Raw genomic sequence first — 16,001 nt, forward strand, 5'->3', positions numbered from 1 at the left:
GAACGGGGATTTTAAAGGATTAGGGCTTCCCCATCAGAAAGACTAGAGCTAAGAAGGGCCACAACAAAGTGTCTGTAAAAATATGAAAGGTGAACAAAGACTTGTTTGCCGACTCCCAGAAAACAGGTATAGTATAACCTGGGAATACCTTTGAAACCTGGAAGAGACCATTGATGAAGAATAAAATATTTGTTCTTCTGCACAAGTGATGCTTCTTACTCAGGGTCATCCAGAATTGCAAAGGTTAGATATATAAGTAGGTTCAGGAGGGGAAGAGATTCATTAGCAGATAGTGGGGTCATCTAAGCCATTAAATAAAATTAATTTTTCTTTGCGAATAGTTTTAAATATTTCTAATAAACTTATAGAGAACAGAATAATGAATCCCATATACCCAACCCCCAAATCTAACAGTTATCAACATTTTTTCATACTGGCTTCATTCATTGCTCCTATACCATTAAACCTGGTCTCATAACATGTAAATTCCATATTACACCCCCACAAATAAATATTTCAGAAATACAATACTAAGCTCAAAAATTGATCTGACCCAGATGAGGGATTTTCTTAGTCTTTATGCTGTTACAATGCCATGTAAATAATGGTATTTTTAGAAAAATAAAATGAATATTTCAAAGCAAATACCTTGAGTTTTCCCTTGGCCAACATTGACTATATTTTAGTTATACTTACTTGTGGCTTTTACATCCCAAAGTATATCTCCTCCCCATTAACTTTTTACTACATAGGACTAAATTCCATATGTTTATCTTACCAGTATATTCTACAACTACATGTTCTAGAAAGCAGGATAATAATGAGGAAGAAGATGTGAAGGAAGGTGGCAGCTACAATTTAGTGAACACTTTTTATATGTTATGTTATATATGTGCATACATACATCACAATTTTTACCTGAACCATTCGGGATAACTATTACAACCCCATTTTAACAATGATGAGATTTGTTCAATGGATTAAATTTTCCTCAAACAAAAAACCAGTGATGGGCTGAGCCAGGACTAAAGGCCAAAGCTATTTTGTCCTTACCATCCTCTTATACAGGCGTCCTGAAACTACGGCCCGCAGACCACACGCGGGTGTTTTTGCCCATTTGTTTTTTGCTTCAAAATAAGATATGTGCAGTATGCATAGGAATTTGTTCATAGTTTTTTTTAATCCTTTGCACTCGCTTTTTTCTCGATTCCTTTATTCTACTTGGGATTTAATTTTATAAATACCCCAGATTTTACAAAGCATGGCAGTAGAATAAAAAACTGGAGTTTCTTTTCATATAAACTTATTTATTTGGATTTTTTATATTTCAAATTATTGATACATTCAAAGAGTAATTTTAATCTCTATAACTTTTGCTAGCCATGTCGAGTCACACTCCACATCCGAGTGCAAAGGGTTAAACTATAGTCTGGCCCTCCAACAGTCTGAGGGACAGTGAACTGGCCCCCTGTTTAAAAAGTTTGAGGACCCTGCAGTCTTATATCATACCCTCCATGGGTAATTATCTATGAACATGATCTTTCCTCACAGTAAGATAGCCTGTCAGTCAACATTTAAATATATAACTTCCCATTCTATTGAGAATATCAAGCATATTCCCATTTTAAGAGGATAGAGCATATTCCTCACCTTCTACTTTGATTATCTCAACGTGGAATCCTCTTCACCCCTACCCACTAAGCTGTGGGTATCAATCCACTGTCTAAGAAGTATTTTTCCTACTACAATACATGTCATCCTTCACTGATAGTGCAGCAGGATCTACTGCCTCCCGGCAGGAGGGAGCTAACTGCATTATTCTCTGTTTGTTTCTTCCTCCCAGCCAGGGTTGGGTTGCCAACCAGTCTAAATCTTTTGTTCATGCAAATGTCTAAAGGAAGACTATTCTAGACAAAACAAAAGGCCCTGAAACAGGGCCAGCCTGTCTGAGAAATAGCAAGTATATAGGTATAGAGTAAGCCATCAGAACATTATAGGATATGAATCAGCCAGAGATATAGGCAGGAGCCAGATTCTGTCAGTTATCTATTGCCACATTAATGCTAGATAACAAACACAAAATCTCAGAGGCATCAAACAATAAGCACTTATTTTCTCATAAGTCTGTGGGGGTCAGCTGCTGTAGAGTGGACTTGTTCATATATCTATGGGCAGCTACAGGTTGGCTAGATAACTGCTGGTCTTACCCAGGCTTGCTCACATGTCTGGGGTTAGATGGCTACTGGGTGATCTAGGACAGCCTTAATTGGGAAGGCTTAGAAGACGCTGCTGTGCTTCACATTCTCACCTCTTCTGGGGACAAATGGGCTACACTGAAGAATATCTTTCTCCTGGCAATGATAGAGGACAAGAATGTAAGCAAAAACATGCAAGGTTTCTTGAGGGCTACCCTCAGAACCAATAAATTGGTACTGCTGCTACATTCTATTGACCAGAGAAAGCTACAAGGCCATCTTAGAAAATAGGTGAGTAAATAGCTAACTCCTCTTTGGTCAAAAGAACTGCAAAGATACGTGGAAAAAGCCATGGATACAGGGATGAACAAAAATGGGACCTCTAATGCGATTAATCTGCCATATAGATCATTTGGACCAAGTAGAGCATGGGCCTTACAGTACTCTGTAAAATTTTAGATTTTTGAAATGTATTGAGACTCATTTTATGGATCCAGTTGTTCTATCTTGCTAAACATTCTATGTGTACTTGAAAAAAATGCATATTCTTGCAGCTGTTTCAATACTATGCCAAACCACAGAATACAGTTGGTCTAGTATCTGATAAGTGTCAATTATCTAAATTGATTTTTTTTTGTCTATTTATTTTACCAATTACTGATAAAACCTCCAACTGTAATTAGGGACTTTCCTCTTTCTCTCTTTAGTTCTGTCAGATATTGCTTCAAGCATTTCAAAGCTTTTCACTGGTTATAGAATTCTGGTTTGATGGTTGTCTTCTTTCAACACTTTGAAAATTGCGTTCCATTGTTCTCTGACCTCCATTTTTTCAGATGAAAAGTCAGTAAAAATTTTTTTATTTCCTTCAACATAATATGCTCTGTCTTTTCCTGTTTCCTTTCAAGATTTTTATCTCTATCTCCGGTTCTTAGAAGTTTGATTCTTACATGTCTAGTGTGTTTTTCTTTGAATTTATCCTAATTTGGATTCATTGTGTTTCTTCAACCTCTCAGCTAATATTTTTCATCAAATTTGGGAAATATTCAACTATTGTTTCTTACAACATTTTTGTCTTTCATGTTCCCACTGTTCTCTTTCCAACCTCCAATCTTATATGTGTTAGGGTACCTTCTATTTTTTTCTCATGTCACTTAGGAAGTATTTTATTCTCTTATTTCTCTATATTCTACAAATTGGATAATTTTTATTGATCTCTTTTCAAGTTCACTGACACTTTCTTCTATAGTATTCAATCTTCTCTTAAGCCAACATAGTGAATTTTTCATTCCAAATGTTATACTTTTTGGTTTCAGAAAATTCATTTTTTTTATAATTTACATTCTTCTTCTGAGAGCTTTATTTGTGTATTCATTGTCTCCATCTTTTTCTTTAAATTCTCTAGCATATTTTTCATAGTTGTTTCAAAGCCTTTGCTAGTTAATTCCAACATCCAAGTCATTTCAAGTTCTGTTTCCATAGGTTACTTTTTCTTTTGGCTGTAGCTCAAGCTTTCCTATTTCTTCGCATGTCTAGGAGGAGTTATGCTGAACCTTATTAGAATAATATTGAATGGAGTCTGCATTATTCTATAAAGGGTATTGGATTTTATTCAGTCAAGCAGTTAATATCTTGTAATTCCTGTTTTTATTCTTGGTTTGACATATTTTCATTTTGTCCGCAGTTTTAGGGCATGGTTGTTATTCTAGAACATCATCCTTACTCATAAATCATGCCTTTTCTGAAGTCTGAGCCGAATAGCTAACTTTTTGGCTGGGCCATGCCACAATGTTTCCTAGCACTGTGTGATCTTAATTTCTCCATTTATTTTTCAATTTCACAATACCTTCTCTCTGCAGGGCCTTTTGAACCTCACTCTGCGTGCACAAATCAGTCCTCAGCCAAGGATCTGAAGGAAACATCTACATAGATTTCTAGGTGTCCTCTGTGCCCATTCCTTCCTTTTTGGTACACTGCCTTAAATATTTCAGTGACACTCAAACTTCCTCTTTTGCACATCATGTTAAAAATTTCAGCATTTCAGCAACACTCAAACACCCATCTTTAATTCACTGAGACTGCTGTTCTCTGCCTGGACTCTATGTCCTTGCATTTCAATTTGGAAAGGACCTCCAGGCAGAAAGTCGAGGAGAATATAGGGCTCACCTCATTTGTTCCCTTCTTTCAAGGATCATAGTCCTTTGTTGCCTATTATCTAATGCCTGAATCCTATCATATGTTATGATGCTAGTTACTGTATCACAGTGGGCCATTATATATTTTGAAGGTGATTTTGAAGTGCTTCTCTAGGGGAACATATTTTATCTTGTATTGTTTTGTTTTAGACACATAAAATATTATGTAATGCAATCAAAAGTCTAACTCTGAGATGACTTACTATGATAGTGTTATTAAAAGATAGCATGAGCCAGAATCTTCTCATTCCAAGGTGCATTTTTCATGAGTATGTGTGTATAAAAGAGTTATAATAACTAAATTATGATATGAATCAAACATTATTTAAGACTGCCATGAGGCAGATAAAGTGAAGTGATGTCAACTTCCTCCTATTTGTAAATTGATACATCACTTTTTGTATTTGCACTCAATCTTCAATCTTTAATATGGATGTTTTAGACCCAGGATGATTTTTTTTATATACTTTTAAGAAGGAATATATGTCTTTTATACCACAAACATGTTGCTTTTATGAAAATACTTTGTAAACTGTAAAGAGCTATGCAAATGTAGGCCTCATCAATTTATTACTTTTTCCCAATTCCTATTTCAGTGCTTTTCACATGTAGAATGTATGATTCCAGTATTTAGTTGTAGTAATTATCTATTGCTGTATAAAAAACTATCCCAAAATTTAGTGGCTTAAGACAAACATTTATTATCTCAAGGTTTCTATGAATCAGGAATCTGAAAGCAACTTAACTGAGTGTTCTGACTCAAGTTCTCCCATGAGGTTGCAGTCAAGATGTTAGCTAAAGTTACAGTCATCTGAAGACTTGACTGGGCCTGGAGGATTCACTTCCTTGCTGGCAGGAGGCCTTAGTTCCTTTCTAGCTGTTAGTAGGCAGACTCAGTTCCTTACCACATGGATCTCTTCACAGAGCTGCTTGAGTATCCTTACAACATGGCAGCTGAATTTCCTCAGAGCAAGTGGTCCAAGAGAGATAACAAGGAGGAGGCCACAATGTATTTTTATGACCTAATATTGAATATTACACACTATAACTTCTGCTATATTCTGTTCATTTGAAATGAGTCACTATAGCTCACACCCAATAGGGAGGGAAGTCAGGCTCCATCTTTTTTTTTTTTCTTTTTCACCTTCTAAAAGATTTTTTTTTAATTTTTAAATGACATGTAATAGTACATATTTATGGGGTACAGAGTGATAATTTGATACACATACACAATGATCAAGTCAGGATAGTTAGCATATCCATTACCTCAAATATTTATCATTTTTGTATTGGGAACACTTAAAATTCTCCCTTTTAGCTATTAGAAAATATACAATGAATTATTGTTAACCATAGTCACCCAACAGTGCTATAGGACACTAGAACTTACTCCTATTCAGCTATAATTTTGTAACCATTAACCAACCTCTCCCTATCCTCCCCACCCCACTACGCTTCTCAGCCTCCAGTAGTGACAATTCTACTCTCTACTTCTATGTAGGCTCCATCTATTGAAGTAGCAAAGAAATTGTAGATACACATTTTAACCCCTTTGGTATGAGTGTCGACTACAGTTGATAGCCACAGATGAACACGCACGGCGAGTTTAGCTGACAGCTGTGATATGAAGGCGCACACCCAAGCGTCGACTTTAGCCGACAGCCATGATATGACTTTTCTAATTTCTCATTTATCAAAATAAAATTGTGAACATTTAATGTAAAATAATGTAATGAAGACATATATGTATATGTTACCTATTCTGATTGACATTACAAGTAAAGCTGCCTGTAAAGTAAAACAAGCTTTCAGTGCTTTAAAGCTTTCCTCATCACACAAGAACAAAACGGATTTGTCGTCAATGCACAGCACAAACTATCGTGCAGACTGTGAGTGCCCACTGTGGGCAGGGTTTCATGGCCTGTGAGTGCTGTACCGAAGTAGTTAAAACCATCACAATATCATATTTTCCTGAACCAAATAATTTATTTTCCCCTAGATGAACTTGGATTTACCATACAGACAAGGTTATCTCTTTTTTTGTAGCTAAAAACATGAGCTTAGCCCTTGTGGTAGAATATCTGTGATGTTTCTATGTCAACCTAACAGTTTTACCTACCCTTCACTAGTTGTCTCTTTCAGTTTTTTTTCTCCCTAGGCATGTATTTTCTGACTATACCTTCTTAGAAATGTATTTCAGACTATTCCTTCTTTATGATTCTATCTGGGCATTGGGAAGGTGAGAATATTTGTATAAAACGTTTTCTATGTGGAGGCTAAGAATTAATGATTTACCTTTTAAAATGTATATTTGAAAAAAAAATCCTATTTTCTCCTCAATTATATCCCTCTCGGGATCCAGAAATCTTTGTCTTTAGAGACACAGAATCTGGTCCTCTCCTTGGTAGTTAGAAAATCGAGGCAAGGAATTGGAAATTATTGCATGAATACACTCCAAGGTGGAGGGATATCCTAGGGCAAAAGTACTGCTAACAAATCCCATTCACATTTGACTACTAAAAAAGTGTTTTAGAATGTATAAAGAGCTCTAAAGTTTTGTTGTGATAATTATTTGTCTTGTTATCAGTTCATGCAACTTCCACTGACATTAATGTTGAATAAGAAATCTTAAGAAATAGAAGGGAAAATCCTTTTCTCTCTCACATAATCCATTGAATCCCCCTGAAATGATGAGCAACCCCATATGATTATCCCAAGGCAGAGTTCATCCAGTTCACTTAGCAAAGTCCCCATATTGGAATATTGACAGAGGAATATATTTAAATTTGCTTAGTTCTTTTTTATAAATACAACAAAAAATCTCTTCTTCCTTCAGTGTCTGTTTTTCAAAGATTTCTCACCAGAGCTTTTTCTTTTCTCTCAGGAGTTCAAATTAAGCACAAAACAAATAAGTACCAGTATAATTTCCCTGTTGCTCCCTCTCGGGGGGTATTAAGTATTAGGGGATCATTTAAAAGAAAACTACCCACTCTCTACCCTTCTCAGTCACTTCCCAATCTCTGGTCTATTCCTCTATTTAAGGAGAAAAAAGAAAAACACTGAATGCTCCAGTTGTTTTTAAATTGCCCCCAAATTAGAAGTTATTAAGAAAGCCAGAAATTCCTCATACCTCAAACATTCTGATTTTCAGAGTACCCAGGCAAATAAAAGTTGAGATTCAATACACTCAAATCGCTGGATCCCTTACAGCTGTGAAACATGAGGCACAGAGTTGGTAAATGTATTGTTATTACTAAATGGTAGAGAATACAAACCCAAATCTTGGTCTTTGTTTCTGGATCCTATGCTTCTTCCAACACGCACACCACTTCCCCTCTGGAATAGGAACTAGAAAGAGAAGTTAGGTTGCTAGTGATAAAGAAAATCCCCACCAAGCTCCGGATTCTGCTTCTGATGACTGTTCTCATCCATTGTCCTTGAGGTGTGAGCTGATCTCTACTTCAGAGTAATCCAGCTAGATGGATGCTACCTACTGTCCTCTGCCCATCTGGACACTCCCAGGGGCCGGCTCTCTGTGCTGCCTCATCAGATACCTTCCCTGTTCCGGGGTGACTGCAAAAGCCAGCTTTCCCTAAGCACATTTATCTTCAACCCCCAGTGCACAGCAGAGCTCACACTAGACTAACTCATTTATTTCTACTCATTTATTGATGGCCTTTCATAACCAAGTTATTAAGTCATCAATAACCTCAGAGAAATGAACGAATGGATCCAGAACTGGGCCAACGGATGTTGAAGACATATTCTACAAATTTTATCTAGGATCAGCAGAAAAGTCAATGCTGGGCCATTGGTGGTATTTCCCCACCTATGAAAATGTATTCCAGAAATATGTTATTCTAATTAAAATTCAGTTTATTCCTCTACAAAGTAGTGAAATGAATAACATCTCCAGTCACTCAACTAAAAGAAAGTTTTTTTAAAAAAAGATTACATGTTAATATTTTTCCAAAATGCTACCTAATGTATCTTGCTCCTATCAGCTGACAAAACAATATCCCTGGAAGGCTTGCCAAAAATAGAGTATAAGCTTTTTTGGCAATGCTCATATCATGAGTTCCAATATATTCCCCCTTGGGAAATAAAATAAGATTAAAAAGAGAGGAAAAGAAGAAAGGAAGGCAGGGAGGATTTCTAAGACTTTGGGAAACCCTTGAGACCAGGGTCTAGGAGTCTAAAGAAATTCCTAAGACTGAAGTTAAGTTTCTGTGAGGACACTTTCAAAGCCATCAGCAGTTCACCCAGCTGAGGGGAGCTATGCATTTCCATCATGTTTTGGGGTACATGTAGCTGCTCTATCTCAGCCTTAATGAGCATCTCATTATCCTGACCTCATCTCTCTGTTCAGATACCCTTTTGCCCTTAGTTTGCTACCAACTTACCCCCTGGGACGCCACCTAGATGGGAAGAATCTTGGAGGCTGAGGGGTGACAATGTGTTTGGAAACATGCGTCAGTGGCCTCAGTTTCCCCATCTGTAAAATGTACTTCATCAAATTATTACAAGAATCTAAAGAGTTAACATATGAAAAGCACTTAGAGTAGAATCTGGCACATAGGGTTGAAGAAATGTAGCTGCTGCTGCTGCTGTTGTCATTCATAAAAACATAGTATCTTCCATATAATTGGGACCTTAGGAGCTAGTCCAGTTTCCTCAATTCATTTTGCAAACAAGGAAACTGCAGCCCAATGAGGTTAGGTAGCCTATTATAGAATGTCTGTGCTTTCAAAAGCTAAAGGCTGAGTGAGATATTTGTAGAAAAAGACGTCCTTTATCCAATCTAGCAGTCAAATTCCAACTCTGTTACTTGCTAGTTGTATGATTTTGAGCTCCTTTCTTTCTTTCTCTGGGCCTCTCTAGGTTCTCATGTACCAAAGAGGTACAATACAACCTATCTTGGTGGATTGTTGTGAGAATTGAAAAATAATGACAAAAAATTAATGGCCGCATAATGTGACTAGCCTGCTGCCTAGGAGTTAATGAGCATTCAATAGCTGGGCACAGACATTATTGCAAACATCATTCAGATGGGCGGCTGCAGAGTGGGTGCTAGAATCCTGGGCCCCTGACTGCCAGGAGAGCTCACTACTATACTGCCCACCATTACTTAAAAACAAACAAAAAATAGGAATTTGCTGATACTTTATATCAGTTTTGTTCAATAGCTATCTAGTCATCAGATATTAGCTATCAAAAATTACCTATGTCTATTCATAGATAAAAATCTGTAAGTCCTCATTGTTCTTGATGAAAGGGAAAGGGGGAAAAAGGAGAAGAAAGTCCCCAGTGGTCCAGAGCTCTGGTCCAGAGCTTTTTCTAACTAGTTGAACATGAAAAGTTTTGCTCTGCCAGCTGAGCCCCAACATTACTGTTGGGGGACAGTGGCTCAGAAACAACTTGCAGATGTCACAAGATAATAAAGGAAACACTATGTACAGCAGTGATTTTGCAAATATAACCCCTTTACTGGGGTAGAAATGGTTAGAGAACGGTTCAGGGAAGGATGGATATTGAACCAGACACCTTAATTTCCTTTCTTGGGGAAATATAAGTAAATTCTAACTCTAGATAACAAGGCATGGTACTCCAGCCTATCAGAAAATAGAGACCTGTGGAACTCTAATGTCCATGAAAAGATAACGTGCCCCATGGTGGGAATTAGGAATGGGGAATAGATTCCATGGCCAAGTAACTTTGAGAAATACTTCCCTCTTGAAGATTTACAATGCTCACTTATAAATTAAAGATTCTGAGAAGACCTGCATTTAAGAAACCTACTTAATACTGTCAAATCCATCCTTTCCTGAAGGGTGGATTTTGTTGGCACAAAATTTCCATCAACATCATATGAACAGTTGCAAACTAGGCACACTATTTGAGAAACTGTACACAGTTTGAAAATCAGAGATCTTAAGACAACCAATGAGAAAGGGCTATGAGAAGTTTGGATTTTAATTTCATTGTGAGTCTTTGCTTCAATCATTTTAAACAAAATATAAATGGCTTACTAAAAACGAACCACATTTTACTTATATCCCCATTTTATTTGTGAGAGAGAGAACTGTAGCATCTATTGGTACATATATATTCCATAGGGCAGAACACAACCCTTTGTGACCAGCTATGTATCATTTTACCAGGACAAAAATAAATAAATAAAATGAAAGCAAATCAACTTGGGCTCATTTAAGGGTTTACTTTGGAGCAGCCAGTGGATTGCCGTTGTCTTGCATGTGTCGTCATATCCTCAGAAGAATATTCATATTATTACTGGGCTATAAACTCATGATATAATTTGGGGATGGAAACTGTGATCCCAGACAAAGCAACAAAGCCCACATTAAGATATAAATGCTTTTAATAATGTAGATCATTACAAATGATTTAAAATTCTCTTAACCACTTCGGTACCAGCATCGACTATAGTCGATAGCATAGATGAATGCGCACAGCGACTTTAGCCGACAGCCGTGATATGACTTTTCTAATTTTTCATTTATCAAAATAAAATTGTGAACATTTAAAAATAATTTAATGAAAACACATATGTATATGTTGCCTATTCTGATTTATATTAAAAGTAAAGCTGCCTGTAAAGTAAAACAAGCTTTCAGTGCTTTCAAGCTTGCTTTATCACACAAGAGCAAAACGGATTCATCGTCAATGCACAGCACAAACTATCGTGCAGACTGTAAGTGCTGGCCGTGGGTAAGGTTTCGTGGCCTGTGAGTGCTGTACCGAAGTGGTTAATATGCAAAGTGAAATACATAGAAGTCAAACAAATGCCACTGAATATCCTTCTTACAGCATTGCAAATTTTATTATCTGTCTCTAACATTCACAAAAATTTTTCACTTTCTTTTTTCTTAGATTTTTATCCTCTACTCTCACATGAACACCCATCACATATTTTCTCTTTCTCTTTTGTCCTTAATTCCTTTTCATCATCCCTCCCTTTGTGGCCCATCTGGGAAAAAAAAAATGAGACAAGCACGTTCAGTTATTGCAGTCTTTCCCTCAGGAATATCTACTTCAAAACTCTTCATAATCTAAGCAGAAAGATGTCAAAAATCAACCATAGCCCTTGGTAGCAATCTATAAAAAAGAAAGTGAATAAAAATTAGTGTAACATTTATTAGACTGTTATCTCTTTAGCATTGACCTTCTAGCAATCCATAAATAAATAGCATCCAAATTTGACAGAAGTAAACTGCAAATTTCCCACAACAGCGATCTGACAGAAATATCATTTTTATTGATATCAAAAAAGTGGCATTTCTTAGCTGTTTAATAAAGTTGGGATTATCAAGAAAAGTAAATGTTGACTGATGCCAAAAATATCTCATCCACGAAACAAGATCTATGAGCTGATTTGCTTGGCAACTTCTTCACCATTTAGATGCTTACACTTAGAAAGTTGTTTTTTTTTTTTTTCAAATGTAGTTTAATTTGGTTTGACATGTATCTTTATATTAAAATGTGTTTGACTATTCATCCAATGCCTTTTTCTCTTGTCTCTCTCCAGGGAGCAAATAATTTGGATAAAGGCACAACAAAAACAGAGAGTGCCCGGCTCTTCAGGATGTGGTATGGCTTTGACCACAAGTATCCTTTAGCAACCATGATCTCACAGATCCTGCTGCAGGCAGAGAATTACCTTAAGTGTGTAATCATTGAAATGTGTGTTCCTGCTCTTCAAGAAACATGAAAAGGTAAAGTGAATTCACAGCCAAACTTACAAAAAGGAACGATTTCATAAGGTAAAAAATCTGGGTAGTCCATATGTGAGTCCATACAAAGAGCTAAAGTGGAATCTCTGAGAGTCAGATGTATTTGGTATTTTCATGACAATCCAGTATTTTCTAATGCCAGATGATAAAATCGTATATTCCTGAAGAATCAGTCTGTTTTACTCTTCTTCCCCTTGTGAAGCTCTTTCTTCTGGTTAAGATGGCCAAACAGACCTGCTTGACTAAGGATGTTGTATGAAGAGTTTCAGTGGCTTTTCTCCAGGGTGACCCAGGCAAACCTCCTGCACCCTCCTCCCAGAAGCCCATCTGTATTCTGTCTCAGGCTGTAAAAATGAAGGGGTTGGGGCAGAGGACAAGAATGAATGGGCCGAGGAGTATAAGTTTGGTTCATCAGAGTTCATCATAAAATAGCACTGCTTTGTTTTCCAGGCAGATTTGAGTATAGTTTTTTTCTGGTGAAGTGCAAGTTTAAAATTCTGGCAATCAGTGTGAACAGTCACTCAGATACACCTTGTCATGTGATTCATAAGGCCAGGAAGTCAGACCTGAAGGGCTTTGCCATTGTGAGCTGCAGCAAGCGGTCCATCTCTAATCCCAAGCAAAAGCGCCAAGAAAGAAAGGAAAGAACTGTGCTGTAAATTAAATGTGTTGGCTCTTTGTAGCTCGTTTTCCACGATCACAAATCCCTGTCCTTTCAGTGAGAAAATGTCAATCACTGGGGGATTTTTAAGCACCTAAGCAATGATTAAAGCCACAACAGATCAGTGGGAGAGAAAGAAGAATTAAGAAGAGGGAAAAGAAATTAAAAAAATAGGTGAAGAAAAAGAGGTAAAAATAGAAAGGAGGGAGAGGAGGCAAGAGAAATAGGAAATTCACAGTAGGAAGAAAAGGAAAGCAAATTAGAAGAATGGCTGTGAAAATAGAAAACAGAAATTAAGAAAGAAATAAAGAGAAGCAAATTGAAGATTGCGGAGATAAACTAAAGTAAAACAACACGAGATTAGAAAGTAATTCTGCAAACATAGAGCATTCTAAGAATTATAAAATGGTGATGTTGAAGGTAGAGGTTTATTGAGGTTATAGTTTTGTTTTCCCATAACTCTGTTATCTATGGGCAGATATCCTGCCTTGCCCAGTATTTGGTTTTGTGCACAGTGTGGGTTGCTGCCACCTTAAAAGCACTCCATCCTGGCCCCTAACTATCTCTTGGAGGTTCTAGTATCTCATTTACTAATGAAGCCTTCCTGGTCTTGCTAAGGGAAGCTAGTTCTTAGAAGGCTGTTGCTAGTTTATGTTCCTGGTTTATGTCTCTTCTGGACACATAATTTGCCCCTGCCATTGTATATAAGTATCTGATAACCCACTTTGTATGAGGTTATAAGAATTTGACTAAAGAGAACACATAATGAGATGTTCAGCAAGAAAATGGTAAATCGGAAATGAGCTAAAAGATATTTTTGTTCAAATTTTGACAATGCTGTGAGGAAGGCTTTACAATGAAGGAAAGGAATAAAGTGGAAAAAATAACCTGGAGACAAGAGAATGAAAGTTGGAGCCCTCTCAATTTTTAGCTTAGAGCAATGAGTGACACTAAATTCAGATGATGTCATAGTTTTTGTCTCACTTTTTACCAGGGGCTTATTTCCATATGATTATGGACAGACTAGCAAAAATAAAAGCAGATTTACACTCTCAGTCATATCCCTTCTCATGGTAATTTGTCATCCTGCATATTCATTCTAGAAATTGCTATGATGCCATCACTGCACAAATATATTTTCACTTAGACAACAAAGGTTTTGTATATGAGTTGTGTTATGAATTTATGCCTGAAGATTAGCAAGCCAACAAGTTTCAATTCTGTGACCTCTTAATACATCTGTGTTTTTAGAGACAAATTATTCACTTGGCATTCACGTTCATTGTATTATCCACCTAAAACCCAGGTGATATGGTCATGCCAGCCACCACCAGTATAGGGAAGAACCCCCCACCCAAGGGTCAGGCTGCCTGGCCTGGACCAAGAAGACATTGTCATGAGGCTGAAAGAAATTGATCATGTGGTTTGGACTTGTTCAAGTTTCATCTCAGTAAAATTGCTTCATGCAAACAAGGCATCATAAAGATTTATTGACAAAAGAGAAAGAATAATTAAACCTTCATACACACCTGTATCAGTTAGGGTTTTCCAGAGAAACAGAACAGAACCAGTAGAAGTACTTAATTGATTGATTGATTGATTGACAGACAGACAGATTGATTTTAAGGAATTGGCTGATACAATTATGGGGATTGGCAAGGCCAAAATTTGAAGCATAGGTTTTCACTCTGGGAACTCAGCTAGTGCTGTAATCTGTAGGCAGAATTCCTTCTTCCTCAGGGAAACCTCAGTTTTGCTTTTAAGGCCATGCAACTGATTAGATGAGGCCCACCAGCATTATTGAGGATAATCTTCTTAAAGTCAACGGACAACATCTATAAAATACCTTCAGCAATAACACCTAAGTTAGAGTTAAATTGAATAACTGGATAATCTAGCCAGGGTTGACATATAAAACTGACCATCATAGCACCCAATTTATATTCAATTCATGTCTAATATTCAAACCCAAGGATAGAAAAACCCTCTTAATTTACCATTATCAGTAAAACAAACCACTGTCACTCACATAAATGTTTTGTTTTACTTTTTACTTTTGCATGGCATAAAATACATGCATAGAATCCCATAAAAGTTTTCCCAAAAACTACAGAAAATCATAAAAATTTACATTCAGTGAGAATGAAAAATGGCCAAGTACTGTGTTGAGTGTTTTACATTCATTACTTCATTTCACCTCCCAGCTCTGTAGGAGGGTGAGGGAACCTAGAGAGTATAAAACAATACAAATGGACCGTTGATTGGGTCAGGCTCTGCTGCACCAACCCGTGCTCCCCTGTTGGAGAGCGTTGTTGGAAGTCTGTGGTGCCAACATTGATTAATTAAGGTTTCATGATTCAATGTGGGCAGCAACTCTGAACTGTGCAGTGCAAAGAAGAAATTGAGAAAGGGAGAGATCAGAAAGGAAACTAATGTTACTGAACACCAATATTTTACCATCAGGCACATTATTTCATTTAATCCTTATGACCACTCTTCTTGTTTTATTTTCATTCTTACAGCCATCCTCTTTGAGATGGAGGAAACAAACTCCCAGATGACTTAAATAACTTTGTTAAGGCTCCACAGCTAGTAAGTGTCAATTGCATGATCCAAGCCCAGGTCTATTTCACTCCAAAGTCCATAGATAATGTGAATTTTATTGTGAACAGTTCTATGTCTATTCTATCTCTTATTCTACCTATACAACCCCATATATCTACATGTTCATTAAGTGACCATCAAGCAATGAATAGTTGTGACTCCGTACATTATATAGTGTGGCACTGACATCTCATACATCTGTTGGCAACATATGGGGTGATAACGAGTTTAGGAGTCTTTGTTGGTCACCCAGACTGCACCCCTATAAAGGAGTCCCTAAGTTTCTGAATCAGATCCTCAAAGTTTTAGTGGCAGAAAGTTAAATGTACCAAAGACTCCAAGAATGGTTCAGTCTCAAAAGAAGGGACTCAGTCAGTCAAGCTCAAAGGAGGCAGAAGTATAAACCAGACACCAAATTCCTAAACCAGACACCATATCCCTGTGGGGAGTGATATCTTTTCCCAGCCTTGATAAGGCTCAAGCCACAAACTGGTCACTAGCATCCTTCCTCTCCAACTCTTGAGCCCTGTCTTACCCTACTCCAGCCAGCCTGGCCTTCCTCAGACATACGAGCACATTTCTGCTTCCAGGCTTTACG

General features: G+C 37.1%; 1 protein-coding gene across 1 annotated transcript in view; it reads left to right on the forward strand.

The window, feature by feature from the left end:
- The window catches only part of SLC9A9 (solute carrier family 9 member A9), a 541,491-nt gene that overhangs the window by 433,143 nt on the left and 92,347 nt on the right, over positions 1-16,001 (forward strand). Inside the window, exon 14 of the mRNA XM_076004836.1 lies at positions 11,938-12,013. Within this exon, the coding sequence (XP_075860951.1) occupies positions 11,938-12,013 (76 nt within the window). The remainder of the gene's footprint in view (positions 1-11,937; positions 12,014-16,001) is intronic.

This window comes from Microcebus murinus, chromosome 1 (assembly GCF_040939455.1).
Source record: "Microcebus murinus isolate Inina chromosome 1, M.murinus_Inina_mat1.0, whole genome shotgun sequence".
In the NCBI taxonomy this organism is placed as follows: Eukaryota; Metazoa; Chordata; class Mammalia; order Primates; family Cheirogaleidae; genus Microcebus; species Microcebus murinus.